We start from the raw sequence: 20,489 nt of genomic DNA on the forward strand, positions 1-20,489 counted from the left end.
ACAGAACTTTTTGGTCCAGGTGGGTTTATTTAAACTCTTCTAGAACTCAGACAAAACTAAGAAGGAAATGTTCAAATGTGGCTAAACTGTTGGGGTTACATTCTCATTCATTTCAGAGTCTCCTGGATGACTCTATATGTTTGGAGGCTTTTAAGAGGGCAAACAGCTGTCTTTCAGCAACATCACATGGAAGAGGGATGGGCTTATTTTGTGTTGTCTCACAAAACACAACCATCATGAGCAGGTAGAAGTTACAGATTTTGCTGAACTTAACCAATAGTTGTGTCACTTACCTCTTCAATGACAGAGTGGCCAGCTTCACAAGGGGATGGTTTCCAATCATGAGAATGGTTGAGGTGAAGGCTAAATCAGGATTCCTTAACATCATCACTGTTCACATTTTGGCTGCATAATTCTTCGTTGGGGCGGGGGTGGGGGGCGGCTTCCATGTGCACTTGCAGGGTATCTAGCAGTATCCTTGGCTTCTCACTAGATGACAGTAGCAACCTTCCCAATTACGACTACATCACATATCTCCACACACCACCAAATATCCCCTAGGGGGTAAAATCACCCCCATTTGAAAACCACTTTAGGTAAGTAAGATAAGTATTTGGGGAAATTAAACAGTTGCTTTATTCAAATCTTTAGTAGGTATTATTATTAATACCTCATCTTATTGGAACTTTATAACATCCCTTCAAGGTAGACTTTATTCATTTCCATTTTATACCTGAGGAAATAGGCTCAGAGAGACTAAGTGACTTGACACATGTCAATCAGCTCAGTAGTAGACCTGTGTGACTTGAGAGCCTATGCTATTTGAAGAAAATGTGAACACCCAGAGGGAGATTTGATTAATTATCCCATAAGGCTCCTCCAAAGCCTAGTCTATGCCCTCCGAGGAGGAGTCCCTACTGATTTCAAATATTGAATTAACTAAGGAAGAGAGCAGTAGGGGCGGTTGGTAAGTGAAAAAAGAAATGTATATAGAAAAAAAATACCAAAAATGTGAAGTAAAAGGATTATAGCTCCTTGAAACTTTTGCAAAATTACAAAATTTCCATCTCAAATGGACTAGATGTTAGAACTTACTTTATGGGGTGGTTTCCATGAGTTGTTTTCCTACAGTAACAATGGGTCACCAACCAGAGCATGGGGGCCCATTTTAACTTCATGTCACTGATCTATATTAGTTTGAGTGGTGCATGCTCAGTGCTATGCCAGAGGGAGAAAAGAAGAATATTTCCTCTCCTTTCCCTAGACACAGGAACAACTATGCATTAATTTTTTTGAAAACTTGCATAATAGGAAGCAAGGCAGGACCTGCAGCATCTTGGATGTGACGTATTTTAACCAAACACGTTGAGCAGCCTAGAAAACAGAAAGACAAAAACTATGAATAAAAAAAGTCTTGCAAAAGACTACATTTATGTGCATGTAGAATAAAGAATGAAAGTGAGTAACACACCTTACCTTCAAAGCAACAATCAGATTTCTCCTTTGAAATCAAAAAGATAAATTGCAACTTGAAAGTTTATCACTTCATACCATCAATTAAAACTATGATTATTTAGTCCATGTTATCAGACAAAACATTCTATGCATGAGCCTTAAAGCAGACTTTTTATTGGACATTGTTACTTCTGTGTACTCTGGTAAAGCTTTTTCCTCATTGTATCACTCATTCTCTTCCCCAAACCTTTGCTCAAGCTGCCCTCCTCCCCACTGACCCAATCCCATCATTCCCTTAAAATGCAGATTGAATTTCTCTTCCTAAAGGAAGCCTTTCCCAGTTCTTCATTGCTCCTACACTATCTGAAATTCATTCATTTATTTATTTTATTACAGATTTTTGCCCCATCTCCTAGATACAGTATAGACTGCACGGGGGCAGGGATTTTGTATTATTTGTTGCTCTATGCCTAGCACCTAAAAAAAGACTTGACCCATGGAAGACACTCAGTATTTGTTTAATGAATTAATGTCTCTGAACTAGATTTTTAGCCCTTTATACAGACTTACAGCACTATATAATATCAATGTCTATAAGTCTTATTGCCTTAGTAAGGTCTTTAAGAGCAAGGATATATCTATATTACACATGTAGATATGTAATATACCCTATGTACATAAAAAATATATATATCGTTTTATCTTGCAGTCACATCTAATGATCTGATGGAATGTACTAGAAGATTACTTCGCATAATATATTGGTTCTGAAGGTTGAGCATTATGAGGAAAGCGATAATGAGAGGGAGTTACCTTTTCAGGTATCAATGACTTAGGAACACCTGATTTTCACATCTGCTGCTGCACATTTCCCTCTACGTTTTTTTCATCTCTTCCATACTACTTTGATAAAGAGGGCAAGTGTGTGAGGCTTCTAGAAAACCTGAGGTATAGAAGTAGACCCAAAAAAAGAGGTTATAAAAATCAGTACCTGCTTAAGGGATCATATCATAAGGCTGAATTTCAATAGAAGGCTGGCCTTTCTTTTTCGTTTTATAACCTTTGTCCCCAATTATCCTGCCACACTCTATCTGAATTGTTTCATTTCACTTCGTTAGACCACATAAAACTCCACTCAGAAGAAGTGACTTGGGGCTAGCAAGCATCCTCTTTTTTTTTTTTTGATATATATTTTTTAATGTTTTTTATTTATTTTTGAGACAGAGAGAGACAGAGCATGAACAGGGGAGGGGCAGAGACAGAGGGAGACACAGAATCCGAAGCAGCTGTCAGCACAGAGCCCGACTCGGGGCTTGAACTCACGAACTGTGAGATCATGACCTGAGCCGAAGTCGGTCGCTTAACTGACTGAGCCACCCAGGCGCCCCAAGCATCCTCTTTTTAAAACTATGACTTTGGGGCACCTGGGTAGCTCAGTTGGTTCAGCATCCAACTTCAACTCAGGTCATGATCTTATGGTGTGAGTTTGAGCCCCCTGTTAGGCTCTGTGCTGACAGCTCACAGCATGGTGCCTGCTTCAGATTCTGTCTCCCTCTCTCTCTGCCCCTCCCCAGCTTTCTCTCTCCCCTCCCCCACTCACACTCTGTCTCTCTCTAATCTTACCCCCCCGCTCTGTAAAATAAATAAACATTAAAAATTTTTTTGAAAAAAAACTACAACTTCTTCTGGCAGTCATTCACGCCTAAGTATGAACTAGTTTAATCAACTACTGTCCTTCTATCACTTAGCTGAGGAAATTTCCCTGGTGAAATACACACAAGGTTAAGGGAGGTGTGCCAAAAGGGAACAGATCAGCTGCCAAGTTATTTCAGAATTTTTCCTAAGGCAGATCTTTCTTTTACCCAACCAAAAAAGAAAAAATAATTTTTTCTCCACTTCTCTTTTCTCTTCCAAGCAGCAAACATACTAAAAATGAAAGGGTAACATGAGGGATCATCGTAGCAACAGAACTTTTCTGTATCTTAGCTATAGTGGTGTTTATTACATGGATAGATGCATGTGATAAAATAGCCTAAAATTAACACCCACATGCAAACACACACACACACACACACACACACACACACACACACACGGGAGTGCAAGTAAAACTTGTGAAATCTGAAAAAAGTGGATGAATTTTATCAACATCAATTTCCTGGTGTGAGACCGTACTGTAGTTACGTGAGATGTTGCCATTGGGGAAAGACGGTGAAGGATATATGAGAGTGCTCTGTATTATTTCTTATAATTGCATGTGAATCTACAATCATTTAAAAATATATAAAGGTTTTAAAACAAATTAACTGGAACAGTGTTTTCTTATAACAGCTGGCTGGGCCAAAGAGCAGGGAGATTATTCCATCTAATTTGGGAGAGTTAGGCCAGGAGTGTGGTTTAAAGCAGGCTTTGGCTGTGAAAACAAATATAAGGGCCATTATTGCTGGAAGTTCTTTCTGTTTTAATGTTGTCTAAGATAAGGGGACTGTAAAAGAAGAATTGCAGAGAGATGTGGAATGAGAAAATAGAAGAAGACAAGAAGTGGGGGTCAATATAAAATAGATCATTTTCTTTTGTTCCAAGCACCCTCATAACTGGAAATCCTAAACATTTAAAGGTTATATAGAACAATTGGGCGTTTGATATTAATAGACCTAATAATGACTTCTTATGTATCTGCCCTGAAAAGTACCAAAGCTCAGGCACAAAATATATTCTTATAATCTGGGAAGACAAGTCTACTTTTCTATGCTTTTTTCTCAATCTCTCTCTCTCTCTCTCTCTCTCTCTCTCTCTCTCTCTCTCTGCCTCTCTCTCACTGTCTCCCATTCACTTTGTTGACAGGTGACAATCTTGACTTAAGTCCAGTGTTCCCTCGAAGGATATTGCAGCAAGAGAAATTAATGACCCTTAAAATTTTATCTTACAGTAACAATTCTTCAAAGAATTTGTAGCATATTGCCAGCATGATTCTTTTGCACATTCTCATTTTTTATGCTAAGTATTCTACTAGTTTTGTTTTTAGGTGACCAATACAAATTATCTCATTTTAAGAACTTGGGATTTTATTTGAAAATGCCTTTTCAAGTAAATCAATTTTATTCTAGTGGGAAGATGAGGCCCGTTGCCTTTAAAACTTGAAGTGAAATAGTTTTCAAAGCTTCATCTCCATGGTTATTGGAACCATTTAGGTACCTATGTAGTGCTCGATTTTTGTGTGGTATATGAACTGATTTTTCTAACTTTGACAACCTTGTAATCCTACACAGTTTGGTGTTCATTGAAATTTATCTAGTAGTGTGCTTAATCATGTTTCCTTTGTCTTTTGACAAAGGTTGATTAAGTTCATTGTGAATAAAGTTTAAAGATACATGATGAATTTTCAGTTCATCAAAAGAGTTTGCATCTGAGAGTCTTTATTCTCTCCTCTTCGATTTGTGATGATAGAACTTAATCTGGATTCATTTCCAGCATATTGTGTGCCAAAGGGATATTCAACCAAGTACAGTTGATCTCTCAGATTTGCATACTGTATTTTCTCACTTGAAGTACTGAAGTATTATTCTTTGTAAAAAAAAAAAGACTCCACTATTTGCCTAGGGATTTGAATTGATTAATGTTTATTCACTTGTAAATTATACCTTGCCTACGTTAATTAAAAAGCAGGTAACGTAGCTTACCAGAAGATCAATGTAAAACGTCTTTATTTTCAGCACAATATTTAATCTCATGTTATTTTTCCACTTTTATGAGTTTTTCCTCTTTATTTTAACAATGTCCTTCCTATACCCCTTAGATTTAACTATATGATTCCCCAATGTGCTGAGTTTTGCCTTGTGTTCTTGCCATCCATCCACCTGTCTGCATTTACTGTCTCCCCCTAGAGTTCACATTCCTGAGGAGCAGAGGTCCTGCCTGATTTAGATGGGCTCCTCTATGGCACATTCTAGGTCTTCAGTTTGGACTTCATGTCATTCATTGTTTCCCTACTGGGCCAATAGTGAACTATGTGCTTCCTACTGCCTATGTGTTTCCTGTTTTTAGGTAAAGTGTTTGAGCTGATGTATGAACTCTCTCAAGCCACAAATTAAAGTGTCACCAGCACTGAAATATTTACCTATCATTTCTTGAACACCTACCCTCTTATCCAGAGGGTAGAGTCACATCCTCAAGGTAATGGGCGCCTGTGGGACTTACTGTGCTGCTCCAGGTGACCAGGGGCATGGGAGAGTGTGCAGTAGAAGCATGGTGTAAGCCCTGGGGAACCCTGCCTTCAGTCATTGCTAATTTACACAGCGTATCAACCCAAACTTCTGTGCCATAAGACTGTAAACGCCTTCAGGGCTGCAAGCATGTTCCCTTCTAACTAAGATTTCTTGGGGTCTAACATAGCACCTGGTACACAGTAACGATATTTGGTGAATAAACAAGTTGTTTTTGGCAAGAAATCTAATAATATTCAATCGTAAAGTTCTAAAATGTCATATATAAAAATGTATCAACCAAAAAAAGACACTAGAAGGTCTCTTCCTAAATATTTTGGTATTTGGATTCAATAAGGTCTCTTATAAATTTACAAAATTCATGAGTTCTGCCCCTTAACTCAGAAAGGTCTATGTCAAATCGTATCAGATTTAATGTAGGTATTGTCAGGTATGCAAGACAAAGTGGAAATAATATCCTTGGGTTTATACACAGCATATTAAGAAGCTTAAAAATAAGAATCAAAAATTTTAACTTTGTAGGTTTAAAACACTGGGTCAATATGTATCGGTAAGTTTTAATGTCAGTGTTACGTCAAGCAGTCACTTGCAAACCACGCACACACACACATACACACTCACACACAAACAAATGTTATGCGGTATCGTAATGGCCTCGTTGAAATTATTTCCCAAATGTTAACTTTAAGAAAGTAAAGTCAAATGTCAACACTGCCTCTAATACTTAAATCTTCAAAGCTGCCTAATTCGGGCAGTAGCATAAAGCACGTATTTATGTCCTCCCTCACCCTGCCTCTCTCTCCAAACGCTGTCAAATGACTTTCACTAATTCTGTCTTAGAAAATGTGCAAAAAGGATTTCCATAGAGGCCTTTGGAGATTTCCTGTGTCCTCATGTGTGTAATAGGTTAGGTCAAGTAACAATGAAGGAAGAAGAAAGAATAGGAATTTTGTTTTACATATTTTCCTCCTTCTGGTCATTGAGAGAAAAAGAATAAAAAGGAAAATTATACCATAAAGTTGATGTCAGTGTTAAATTAAATTAAGATCATATGTTTGGCTATGGCAGCCATAATCTTTTGATTATTGAAGAGATTGTTGGTAATGAAGTACATTTTTAAGAAATATTTTTAGTGTATACTGACTACATGTACAAACTGTGAGATATGCATCTAATAAAATGATAGATTTAGAAATTGCTTAGCACCTAAATTCACACTTTACAAAACTGCTATTTATAGAAAGAACGTGATAGTTAAGCTACCACAGTAGAATATTGTAATCTGCCTTACATTACCTTAGATAATAGTACCATATTTTAAAATAATGTTGTAAACCATTCAATTATTTATTCACACCTAAGTTATATAAATTGGAAAATTTTGGATTGTGCAGGAAAAGAATTATTTTTATAAAAGTAAGACCTCACTGTCATGGCTTAAAGAGTTTGCTGTGAAACAAGTTATACTATGGATAAAAATAAACCAAACCAACATGAATTTTTAATACACAAAAAAATATTTTATGGAGACATTAAAAACAGCTATTAATTTTAATCTTTTCTGTTATGAAATGAAAACATCAGTGAATCTGGCCATGCTGTATGTTTAATACGTATTTCTTTTCCTGATAGGTCCTTAACACTTACAGTAAAATCTCCATAGACCTGGAAGATGATCTCAGCCTGGGGAGAGCCTATGAAGCAATAGCCAAGGTCCTGCAGAGGTAAGTTAGCACATCCTTGTCTTGCTGTCACTGTGAATTCACTCAGCTGTGAAAGACTTAAATTGTTTGAGGTCTGTCGCTTTCCATTACTGCCTGCTTAAATTTTAAGCAGTGCCCTTCTTAAGTGACCCTTTCATCGTAAGTTATTTTAAACCAATGTGGTATCTTAAAATATGCACCTAAACTCTCCTTTGTCTATTCCTCCTTTGTACTATTTTATTTTTGATTTTCTGTGAGTTTAGTGACGACCTTGAATGAAAGGGAAAAATCAGGTCACATCTCAGGTTAAAAAAGCAGAGAACGCAGAAATATATAGTACGCTTCAGTAACTTGGCTCACCCTAACCTTTCGAGATCTCTTCTTTGAGGAAAGTTTTCATTTATGTTTCAATCTTGCTTCTTCCATTAAGATATCTGTCTTTGAGCATCCATATCCGGGTAAACACCAGAATGCAAAAACAATATTCCTAATATCTCATTTAAAACAGAAAATTTAATAAAAGTATACCTGAACAACTTCTGATACAAATTTTTCCATGGAAAGCACATGATTTTCCCTTCACTCATTTTATCTTTATTGTTGTGTACTCCATTTAATTATTGCACTATGTTCTAACATTATGATTTAATTCAAGATAGAATAAGAATAAGAACAGTTATTAAAATTAAGACCGTGGTTTTGGGTATGTGATCTTATACCCAATGTCTAGCTTTTTAATAATGGTAGTAGTAGCAGTAAGACGAAGAAGAAAAAGAAGAGATATAGATTGTGTCAAGTTCTAATTTCTATATTTCAGCTGCAAACACAAGGTAGTGTTTTAAAAGATAAAATTGTTATTTAAGAGGCATTTAAGGGGTGCCTGGGTGGCTCAGTTGGTTGAGTGTCCAATTCTTGATTTTGGCTTAGGTAATGATCTCACAGTTTGCAGGATCAAGCACCATGTTGGGCTCTGCACTGACAGCCTGCTTGGGATTCTCTCCCTCCCTCTCTCTCTGCCCCTCCCCTGCTTACACAGGCATTCTCTCCCTCCTCTCTCCTCTCTCTCTCTCTCTTTCTTAAAATAAACATTTTTTTTAAAGGCATTTAAAAGATTAAATGCCTGGGGCGCCTGGGTGGCTTAGTCGGTTGAGTGTCCAACTTCAGCTCAGGTCATGATCTCGTGGTTTGTGAGTTTGAGCCCCACATCAGGCTCTGCACTGATAGCTCAGAGCCTGGAGCCTGCTTCAGATTCTGTGTCTCCCTCTCTCTCTGCCCCTCCCCCACTTATGCTCTGTCTCTCTCTGTCTCTCAAAAATGAATAAATGTAAAAAAAAATTTTTTAAGATTAAATGCCTAATGAACTAAAAGTACATCTTCATTATATAATTACCATTGCCAATATAGTAATCATTAATTATTAAATAAATTAATTTAATATTAAAATACCAATGCCAATGAAATGAAACGTATACTACAAAATACCAAATAAAAGGCAATACAGTCATTACTGCATAACTGGTTAAGGATACAGACATATTTATAAGGAAAATAAGGATATTTACTCTAGGAAAGCAGGGCAAGTCATGAGTAAAGCAAGCAACCCATGAGTGTTGCGGTTCTTCCAAGTAGAGATCAGTAACTAGTCCATGGAAAACCAACCCAACTATCCCTTAAATTTTTACTTTCCACATAACACCTGGAAAAAAGTAGGGGTTTGAACACAAAGAAGACATTTATAAGTTTTCAGTTTAATGTCTCTTTGTAACACACCAACTCTGTGCCATTTGGTGCAGTTCATTTTGATTATTAAAATTACAATAAAAATTATGCTTGGTTTGCGAGCATTATTCATTCTGGAGACATGCTTGTAATCCAAACCACTTGTATATCAAAGTGAATTTCAAGAACCAATGCCTCAGTTGTAATCATGTGATATCCAGCCTCAGGTACTACTCATATTGCAAGACATAACTCATTTATCAAGTTAAAATTTATTAGAAATGTTTGCTCGTCCTGCGGAACACTCACAGAACAAGTTACTCTCAATCCAAGGTTTTTCTCTACTTCACTCTGCTGTTAATACTGCCCAGAATCAGTAGAAAATGGCTGAAGTTTTTGTCTTGCTTTGTAGTAGCAGACCTGGTCTAAGCCTGTACAGTTAAATAAATGCATCCCTTAACATGTTTATAAAATAATTCTTATAAAATGACATGTGTTCCAACATAACTAAAAAGATAAAACTCCAGGGGAAAACATTTCCTTTTATAAACAGATATTGAGTACTTCCTATGTCATAAATGTTGTCCTTTGGTTACTGATAGTCTTTATTTTTTAAACTTCTGGATACATGAGGTTACCTTAAAATAATTCTCACCTGTAAAAAACAGACACCTTGCTTGGAATATTTTAGTCACTGGTCAACGATTTGAATTCCTGGTCCATATAGTAAAAGCTAAGGGGAGAGTTGAACAATTATCTGGTAAATAATGGCAACAACAACGACAGACAATTTAATGTTTTAATTTGGCTGCTTAAGTGTTATTTGGGGTTTAGATGCGGAACAGGATACAGCTATTTTGATAGCCCATAAAGTAGGGTGTGTTTTTGGTAGGAATGGGGACAATTCTATTCCAACAGTCTAACAGTCTAAGAACCTGCCTTGGGGCAAGCATACAATAGGCAGGAAGATTGATCCCCACCTCACTTTCATACCAAATGAAACAAATTCCACTTATAAAAATTCCCATCTACTACTAAGTAACAATGAAGCCATCAATGATTTCTATGGTAGACATGGGTTCTTAGTTTTATCATGTTATGCAATACACAAAAGAGTACAGGAGATGCTTCTTCTGGGGCCATAGGGAAGAAGTACTGCAGGGACACCGTAAGTTTTCCAATCCACATCTGCCATTTTGCCATATTGCTGGTAGTTATGGAGTGGCGCTCAGGGGAGTAGAAGCCTCAGCATATTCTTTTACCATTTATGTAAAATAACTCAAGAAAGAGACAGATGTTTCAAAAACAAAAGTCCTCTTCAGGTGGACAGCATATCCTAGATATCTAAGAAGCCTTATTACATCAAGTCCACTGATTACTAAAAATGCATTGATACAGATATTGTGGTCATTTTAAAAAAAATCTCTTTAAGGGCTCAGTGTTCTTTGATACACACACACACACACACACACACACACACATCTATCTCTTTCATAGTCACAAACTGCCCTCAGATTAGCAGCAACATGCAAGAAATGAAGAACAACCAAAATAGAGGAAATTATGGTAGTGGTGGCAGAAAAATAAATCAAGCTGCATATGAGCTTCGCATCTTCTCTAAATCTTTTTCCGAACCTGTACAATTGCACAAGTTTCACTAATGGTAGCCCTATCTCTATAAATATATTTTATCTCTTAAGGAAATGGAAGAGGATAGCCATGACTAGTGTTAAGTGTATGTCTAAGGCTATCAGCTGAGCGTGCATGAAAGGTGAATAATCTTTAAGGCCAGAAGCTTCTAAAATGCTTATAAGAATTTATTCTGAGCCTTCGATTGAAAAACACACCATGTTCCCTCAAGACTAAGGACTTGGTAATACAGAATTGTCCATTTGGTAATGCTGGACCCAGCCATGCCATTAGAGTTATTGAGGAAGCTTTTAATAGTGAACAGGATGTGTTATTTTTGCTGTTGTTCTGAATAATATTAATTGCAAAGGGGGTTAAGGGGCATAACAGAAAATAAGCATTACAGTGCCTTCCCCCCCCCCAACACTTGGGATACTAGAAGAAAAGGGGGGGTTGATATTCTAAAATGATAACAATTGTGTATGACACAGCTATAAAAGCCAGAATTATGGTCCATAAAACAAAGAGAGAATGAGTTGAGAAATTACCAAGTAAATATTATTATTACACAGACAATTTGAGTAAATACAGAGAGCAAAATTCCTCAATTTTCTTTACGACATTTTTTTGCCTCATTTACTGAAATAGCTCATTTTACTGAAATGCCACACTCTCCAAATAATCAGGGTGACTTTTGAAAAGAATCTAGGGGGAAGAAAATCACAAAAATGAGAATTATTCAAGACATATTGGTCACAAGTAGCCTACCTCTGGGTTTATTCCATACTCGTTGTGAATTTTCTTGCAAACTCGGGTTAAATTATTTCCTAGGAAACTTTCCACAGTGGAGATCTTTCAATCAATCAGTACAAAGTTTCAAGTGTGAAAATTACCTTTCTGTTATAGCTGGAAATTAATTTCTTTTTGCTTGAGAGAAATGACATGCCCTAGTAATTTTCATATATTCTTTAAAATGGAACATCCAGGCTTTGATGCGAAATTTCCTAAAAATGACCCCCCAAAAATACATCAAAACATTTCTATTAATTCATGAAATTAAGAATAGCTTTTCACATTTTCTCCTGTCACTGATTCCATTTGCCTTATTACTTTCATCTGTGGCCCACAAACTTGGTGGCACAATCAACAAACCCCTTAGTGGCTGTTTCATCTCTGCTCTATTTGATTTCTTCTCTCTGAGTAAATGATTAAGTTTTCATGCATTGGTTCAACCAAAATCTATGTTCACTCAACCACATCCTTTATTGATTACTTCTACTGCAAACAGTAGGCCAAGTGTGATATACATAATTGGACAGTTGTCAGGGGATGTGGGTGTTAACAGTCCTGTTTTCCCAGTTGGAAACTGGAATCACCTTGATACACAAATATTCTGCACTGTTTCATTCTCATCCTTTGGACCGAGGAGTCCTGTTCCTCAGAATATATGTTTTTAACTCTCTAAGGTCTGGTTGAATGAATTTAATGATTATACCATATAATATGCTGTTCAAGTTGCACCTGTGCACTGCCTATAGAAAACTGGAATTAATATTTGTCTAACATTTTAACCTTGTCCTTTAACTTATACAAATTATCTGTAGCTTTTCTATAAGAAAATATTTTATTCTTTCCCTTCCAAAGAAAGACTGGTTTCTAAACCTATTGCTACCTTTGAAACTTGGAAATCCTGTAAGCAATACATAATGTTTATATTTCAGATGCTAGAGGAACAATTTTGCTGGCTGTAGCGCTGTGCATTCATTGAGTGAAGCATATAATTTATAACAGAAAGAATTTTTCTCTAGCATTATTTGTTGAGAGCAAGTTCCAGATAATTTTAGATGTGTGGGAAATCTGTCACTCCTTTGGGAGAGAAACAACTGGACTCACCCACCCAGCAATAGTTCTGTTTATACTACTTTGTATTTCTTGCTCGCCGAACTTGGTTTTTTGTTTGTGTATGTTGATTTAACAATCCTCAGCAGGCCAAACCTAATCCAAAATGTACTTCCATCAAAAATACATCAGCTTTTAGGAACATGAACATAAATAACCTCCAGTGAGTCCATTTTAAGTAAATAAAAATAATAACTTTTCCCTGAGGTTTTAAAGTGATATGCAAAGAAGTCTCTATTTTTTTTCTTATTTCATCAATTTTTTGTTGTTGAATATTACAGTCCAAGAAAGAGCTTGGAGAGTTCACATCAATTTGATAAAACATTTTTAGTCCTAGAAATCCACAAGTTTTGCTCAAAATTCTAAATAGTGTACTTTTTTATATATTAATAATTTTATACTCTCCAGCTCTCTCAATACCATTTTAGTTGTTCCACAAAATAAATATTTAAATTAGTAAATGCACCTCTCATGGTGCTTTACTCCATGTCTGCAATTTGAAATATTCCTCAAACAATTCATAATTTTTCTGGAGAATTGAGCTATGCCTAAATGTGGAAGAAAATTATTCATGATTGTGTTATGAAAAAAATGAGAACAGAATCATAAACAGCAATATCCACAACTTTAAGAATGTGAAATTCCATCCTATTTCTGATATGTAGAACATTCTTTTACCAACAAGAAAGGAAAAAAAGAATGCCTGATAGTACCTGGCACTCAAGGAAGCCAAAAAAAAAAAAAAGTGTTAATTCTTTGACCCTGCCCCCTAAAAGCCAGACACCAGAACCTTATGTGCTGTCTTGCAGAGTGTACGTTGACATTGTGGCATTTAATTCATTGCAAAATGGAAGATTTTCGAAAAGTAATGCGTAGCTAAATTGACTTTTCTTCTCAGCTGGTGGTAGACAATATCAGGCAGAGAGCTGTGGATATGACAGCTTTCTATTTCGCAGAGGTAATAATACTGGCTGTCATTTATTGAGTCACTACCATGTTTCAGGCTATACATGTATGTAATTTTTCATCTGCAACAAGTTATGGCTGTTTTAAAATTGAGGAAACTGAAGCTGAGAAAGAATGCAGATGTGATCCAAGTTACTCATCTAAGAGGCCAATCTGGGTTTCAAGCCTGGATCTTTCTAATATCCACCATAACACACTGTGACTTTGAAACAATACAACTTATTTTTGCAAGCACACCACAGCTTACCTATGAAAATAAACGTTATCCTCATCAAATCTTAGGAGGTTATGCAAGTTGATACCTATAATCCTGACACTACCTATTTACATTATACTCTTTTGAAATGCTTTCTGAGTTTGTGGTATATTCTTTTGAGTGTGTATGTGTGTGTGTGTATATATATCTTCATTCAAAATAGCATCAAAATAGCATCACATCATTGTTTGAGAGGTGGGTTTGATCTCTAGAAACAGCCAAAAGGATTTAGAGTCACATTTAGAAAACACAGTAAATAATCTCTATGGGTAACCTGATTTTTGAAGCAAAACTCATTAAATTGCTTATGAACGCTTTATACCACTGTACTATGCAGCAGTTTTTCGAAAAATTGCCATTAGCCTTATCATTAGATGACATCACTTGGAGGAAATTATCTTCCTTTGCATGCTTGGTAGGTCTTGGACAGCTGTAAATATGGGTGGAAAAATTAGGGCTAGAAATATAATTTGCCAGACATATGCATATAGGGGTTAGGGCATGGTGTGGTAGGAAATGAAATTGCCCATAGTAAGCTTTTAATGGAGGGGAAATGAATGCCTGGGGCAGGACTCTGGAAACAGCCAACTTTGGATAGTCAACAATCTCAATGTCAGTAAGCTATCTGGGTAAATGAGAGATACAGGGAAAGTGAGAGAATAGAGATTGGTCAAGAGTTCTAGATGCTACGGAGAAAGAAACACTTAGGAAAATATGAGACAGTTAACAGCAGCAACTCCCAACTTGTGCTGAAGATCTATGTAAGGTTGAAGGAGAAAGAAACATGGGAGGACCTGTAAATCTATAAGCACGCTAAACATTTTATGCAGTTCAAAATTCAAAGATGTTTCACGTAATACATATTACAATTTTTCAAATTCATATAGATGCTTTGAGGTCACCACTGTGTTCACTGGATTTGTCTCCAAATCTGTTTTGCTCCCTTTTAAGACTAAATTTACCGGGGCGCCTGGGTGGCACAGTCGGTTAAGCGTCCGACTTCAGCCAGGTCACGATCTCGCGGTCCGTGAGTTCGAGCCCCGCGTCAGGCTCTGGGCTGATGGCTCAGAGCCTGGAGCTTGTTTCCGATTCTGTGTCTCCCTCTCTCTCTGCCCCTCCCCCGTTCATGCTCTGTCTCTCTCTGTCCCAAAAATAAATAAATGTTGAAAAAAAAAAAAAAAAGACTAAATTTACCCCAAAACACTAGACTTACTCTTATAAAAATATTCAAATAAATGTGCTTTAAGTTTCAAACTGCTGTAGACAGTTCATAGTACCTATCACAGTTAATTCTATGTACAAATGTTTATATTGATCTCTCCAAATTGACAGTGAAACACTTTAAGGGCAGGAACCATATTCCCCAACAACTAGCACATTCTAGGGCATTTGATAGTCTCTCAACAAAATTACCGAAATAAAAAGATGTTCTTGATGTTACGGAAATATCCAGGAGACAGGAGTTGACAGTCATGGACTCTAAACATCCAATTACCGATGTTCTTGAAAGTTACCTGGAAGCTTAATTTTTATAAGTACTGCACAGGTGTTTCCCTTCTCAAATTTTCAACCATTCCTTTATTTAAAAATATATGAAGGCCTACTGTATTCTAAGCACTCTGTTAGTAACTATATGTCATTTTAAACATTTTGCCAGTATATATGTAACACTTCTATAGATCACTTTAATGACATCCAAGATTTCACAGCTAAGGGACACTTGCAAGAACAAACTACCATTTACCTTTATAAACTTTTTACGGGTTTTATTAAAAAATATAACAGCTTTATTGAGATATAATTCATATAGCATATAACTCACCCCTCTTTTTTGACATTTGAAGACTAGTTTTATTAAATATTTAGTATAGATCAAAGACTATGGGATAATGATGCAGTTGTTCCTTGGAGCTGCTGTGTTTATTTCCATACAGATCATAGAAAAATAGCATGTAGACTAAATGTTTAATTTTAGTTGGTGTTTAAAGGCAACTTGAGGGAGAGCATCCAATATGGTGGCATATGAAGGTCCTGAACTCACCCTCCATAGATATACTGAATCTATAGCTACATATGGAATAATTCCCTCTGAAAAAGACCTGAAAACTAGTTAAACAGTTCCTTTACAAAAATGGCAAAAGGGCCACATCTAGATTGGTGGGAGAGGCTGAGAAGCATTCTCACCAAAACCCCACCCACAGCATGGTGACCCACAATCAGGAGTGATCTCACAAATCTGCAAATTCTCCCTGAGGGATGAGGGGTTCATGCCCCACATTAGGCACCCCAATCCCTGAGACTGGCAATGGAGAGACAAACCCCCAAAATGTCTGGCTTTGAAAAACAATGAGGCTCACATCCAGGAAACCGAAAGAGCTATAGGGAACTATAGTACTTCTCTTAAAGAGCTTGAATGCAACTTACTTACCCCAGGGACCAGCACAAAAGTTGCAGTCTGAAAAGTTTATAGATTATATGTGAAGTTTGCTCATCTTAAAGCATATGCTAGAGGGGCAAAGGCCTATAGGACTTTCTCCAGGAGCAGAGGCACTGGTAGGATGCCATTTTTTTTCACTCTCTCTCTACCTTGATAGCTCCAGCAAGTGTGCCCTGGTCCTGTGCTCTCCTGCTTCTTTGCTAAAACTGTTGGGCACATACAGCATACGTAGGAGATGCTCCAATCATCTGGCTCTGATAGCCAGAGGAGAGAGGCCTGCATTTCTGGAACACATGGGACTGTAACAGAGAGACAGTTCTTGGCAGGCTAACATCCACAGCACTACAGAGACAGAAGACTGAAACATACTCCCAGTCTTTCTGGGAAAGAGGCATACTTACTTGTTCTGGAACTTAAGGCTGAGGGGCAGACTTCAAGTTTGCCACCTACCTAGAGGCCACAGAGGTACTCTCGGGGAATGTAGACATGGGGGAGGTGGGGGCATCTTTGTTCATTCCATCCTTTGTGCCTTGCTACAGGGGACTGGTGCCTCATGGAAAGGAGCTTATACACTTACCTGAAGCCCCAAGTTTTGCTACTGTTACCAGGGAACACCTCCAGGCCATCTGGTCTGAAGGCCAGCATGGTTTATAATGATAGCCCCACAGGACTATATATATTTGAGTACTCTAAAGGTGCTGCCTGAGTGTCTGGCTTCCAATAAGTCTGAAACTAGGTGCTGACTGAGATCTCTCTCAGTTAGGACAACATTGACCAACAACGTTCATTTCCTATACAAGGCCAGTCCTTCAAGGCTGAGAGAGGTAGTGTTTCACCTAGTACATAGAAACAGAGTCTCAAGAAAACTGAGAAAACCTCTAGAGGACAATGATCCAAATGAGTGAGCATGATAAAACCTCAGAAAAAAATTCAGTGAAATAGAAATAAGTAATTTACTTATTAAAAGAATTAAAAGCAGTGGTAATTAAGACACTCAATGACTTGGGAGAAGAATGGATGAACACAGTGGGAAACTTCACAAAGAGATAGAAAATACAAGAAAGCACAGGAGGAAACAAAAGTCACAGGGCCAAAGAATACAATAACTGAAGTGTAAAATAAACTAGAGTGGTTCAGCATCAGACTAGATGAAGCAGAGGAAAGGATAAGTGATCTAGAAGACAGGGCAGTAGAACTCACCCAAATAGAGCAGCAAAAAGAAGGAAGAATTTTCAAAAGTAAAAGATAGCTTAGAAGACCATGGAGACAACAAACAGAATAACAGTTATAATGTAAGAGTCCCAAAAGGAGAAAAGAGAGATAAAGTGGGAGAAAACTCATTTGAAGAAATAACTGCTGAAAACTTACCTAACATGGGGAAAAAACAGACATCTATATCCAGGAATCCTAGACAGATTCAAATAAGATGATACCAAAAAATTCACACCAAGACACATTATAATTGAAATATCAAAAGTTAAAGAGAAAATTTTAAAAGGAGTAAGAGAAAAACAAGTTGTTTTTTCTAATTTTTTTTTCAGCGTTTATTTATTTTTGGGACAGAGAGAGACAAAGCATGAACGGGGGAGGGGCAGAGAGAGAGGGAGACACAGAATCGAAACAGGCTCCAGGCTCTGAGCCATCAGCCCAGAGCCCGACGCGGGGCTCGAACTCACAGACTGCGAGATCGTGACCTGGCTGAAGTCGGACGCTCAACCGACTGCGCCACCCAGGCGCCCCTACAAGTTGTTTTTTCAACTTGGGAAACAAGAGAAACCCCAAAAGACTACCAGTAGATTTTTCAGCAGAAACTTTGCAGGTGAGAAGGGAGGCAAACAATATATTCAATTGTGCTGAAAGGGAAAAAGTTCCGGCCAAAAATGCTTCACCCAGCAAGGTTATAATTCTGAATTGAAGGAGAGATCAAAAAGTTTCCAGACAAGCAAAAGCTAGAGAAATTCACTATCATAAACTGGCTTTACTAGAAATGTTAAAGGGACTACTTTAACCTGAAAAAAAGGCATTAATTAGTAACAAGTGAACATATTAAAGTATAAATCTCACTGGTAAAGGTAAATATGTAGTAAAGGTAATGAGTTAGTCACTGATAAAACTCATATAAAGGTTAAAAGACAAAACTAGGGGCCTGGGTGGCTTAGTTGGTTAAGCGTCCAACTTCAACTCAGGTCATGATCTTGTGGTTTGTGGGTTCGAGCCCCGCGTTGGGCTCCGTGCTGACAGCTCAGAGCCTGGAGCCTGCTTTGGATTCTGTGTCTCCCCTCTCTGTCCCTTCCATGCTCATGCTCTGTTTCTCTCTGTCTCTCAATAATAAATAAATGTTAAAAATTTTAAAAGACAAAACTAGTTAAGGGGTGTCTAAGGATCTGACTCTTGATTTTGGTTCAAGTCATGATCTCACAGTCATGGGATCGAGCCCCATGCTCACCATGGAGCCTGCTTGGGATTCTTTCTCCCCATCTCTCTCTGCCCCTTCCCTGTGGTCTGTCTCATTCTCTATCTCTAAAAAAAACAAGACTAGTTAAAATAACTACAATAATCTCTTAAGAATGCAAAAATAAAAAGATGTAAAATGTGACATCAAAAACATTAGACATGGGGGGGGGAGGAAAAGTGTAGTTTTAGTTTTAGTTGCCATCAACTTAAAACAAGCTGTTATATACACAGGCTATTATATGTGCCCCTCATGGTAACCACAAAGCAAAAACCGATAGTAAATACACAAAAGATAATAAGAAAGGAATCTAAGAATAACACTAAAGAAAGTCATCAAACCATAAGGGAAGAGATCAAGAGAAAAAGACAGGAACACAGAGGAATTACAAAGCAGCCAGAAAACAGTTAACAAAATGGCAATAAACACATACCTATGAATAATTACTTTAGATATAAATGGGCTAACTTATACAACCAAAACACAAAGTGTGACAAAATGGATAAAAACAAAACAAAACAAAACAAGACCCATCTACATGTTGTCTACAAGAGACTAACTTTAGATGTAAGGATACACACAGACTGAAAGTGAAGGGATAAAAAAGATGTTTCATACAAATGGAAAGCAAAAGAAGGCTGGGGTAGTTATGCTTACAAAATAGGCTTAAAAGAGACTGTAATAAAAGACAAAGAACTAATTATATAATGATAAAGGGGTCAATCCAACAAGAAGATATAACATTTGTAAATATTTATGCACCTAAATATATAAAGCAAATATTAACAGACCAAAAGGGAGAAATTGACAGCACTACAACAAAAGTAGGGGACTTTATTGCCTCACTTACATCAATAGATAGATCATTCAGACAGAAAATCAATAAGGAAACATCAGCCTTAAATGACACTTTAGACCAGTTGGACATAATAGATATATACAGAACATTCCATAAAAGGCAGCAGAATACACATTCTTCTCAAGTGCACAGGGAATATTCTTCACAACAGATCATGCTTTAGAGTACAAAACAAGTCTCAATAAATTTAAGAGGATTGAAATCAAATAAAGCATCTTTTCTGACTACAATGGTATGAAACCAGAAATCAATTACAGGGGAAAAAAACAGAAAAATCACAAATGTGTAGCAATAAAACAACATGCTACTGAACAACCAGTGGCCCAATGAGAGGAGAAATTAAACAAGAAATCAAAAAAGTGAATGTGATACACCACATTAACAAAATGAATGGTAAAATCATATGATCATCTCAATAGTGGCAGAAAAAAACATCTGACAAAATTCAACATCCATTTAGATAACACTCCAAAGGAAGTGAGTATAGAGGGAATGAACCTCAACATAGTAAAGACTATATGTGACAAGCCCACAGCTAATATTATACTCAATGGTGAAAATCTGGAAGCTTTTCCTCTAAAACGGGGAAAAAGACAAGGATGCCCACTCCCACCACTTTTATTCAACATAGTGTTAGAAGTCCTAGAAATTGGGCAAGAAAAAGAAATAAAGTTCTCCAAATTGGAAAAAGAGGTAAAACTCCCACTATTTGCAGACGACATAACTTCATATATATAGAAAACCCTCAAGACTGCACCAAAAAACTGTTAGAACTAATAAATGAATTCAGTAAATTTTCTCAGTACAAATCAACACACAAAAATTTGTTGCATTTCTATACATGAACAACAGTCTATCAGAAAGAGTAGTTAAGAAAATAATCCCATCTAC

At 37.0% G+C, this 20,489-nt stretch overlaps 1 protein-coding gene across 3 annotated transcripts in view; it reads left to right on the forward strand.

Annotated features, from left to right (window-relative positions):
- The window catches only part of TTC29 (tetratricopeptide repeat domain 29), a 241,490-nt gene that overhangs the window by 123,722 nt on the left and 97,279 nt on the right, over positions 1–20,489 (forward strand). For all 3 annotated transcript variants that reach the window (XM_047856371.1, XM_047856370.1, XM_047856372.1), the window contains one exon: positions 7,311–7,402. In XM_047856371.1, the coding sequence (XP_047712327.1) occupies positions 7,311–7,402 (92 nt within the window). The remainder of the gene's footprint in view (positions 1–7,310; positions 7,403–20,489) is intronic.

This window comes from Prionailurus viverrinus, chromosome B1 (assembly GCF_022837055.1).
Source record: "Prionailurus viverrinus isolate Anna chromosome B1, UM_Priviv_1.0, whole genome shotgun sequence".
In the NCBI taxonomy this organism is placed as follows: Eukaryota; Metazoa; Chordata; class Mammalia; order Carnivora; family Felidae; genus Prionailurus; species Prionailurus viverrinus.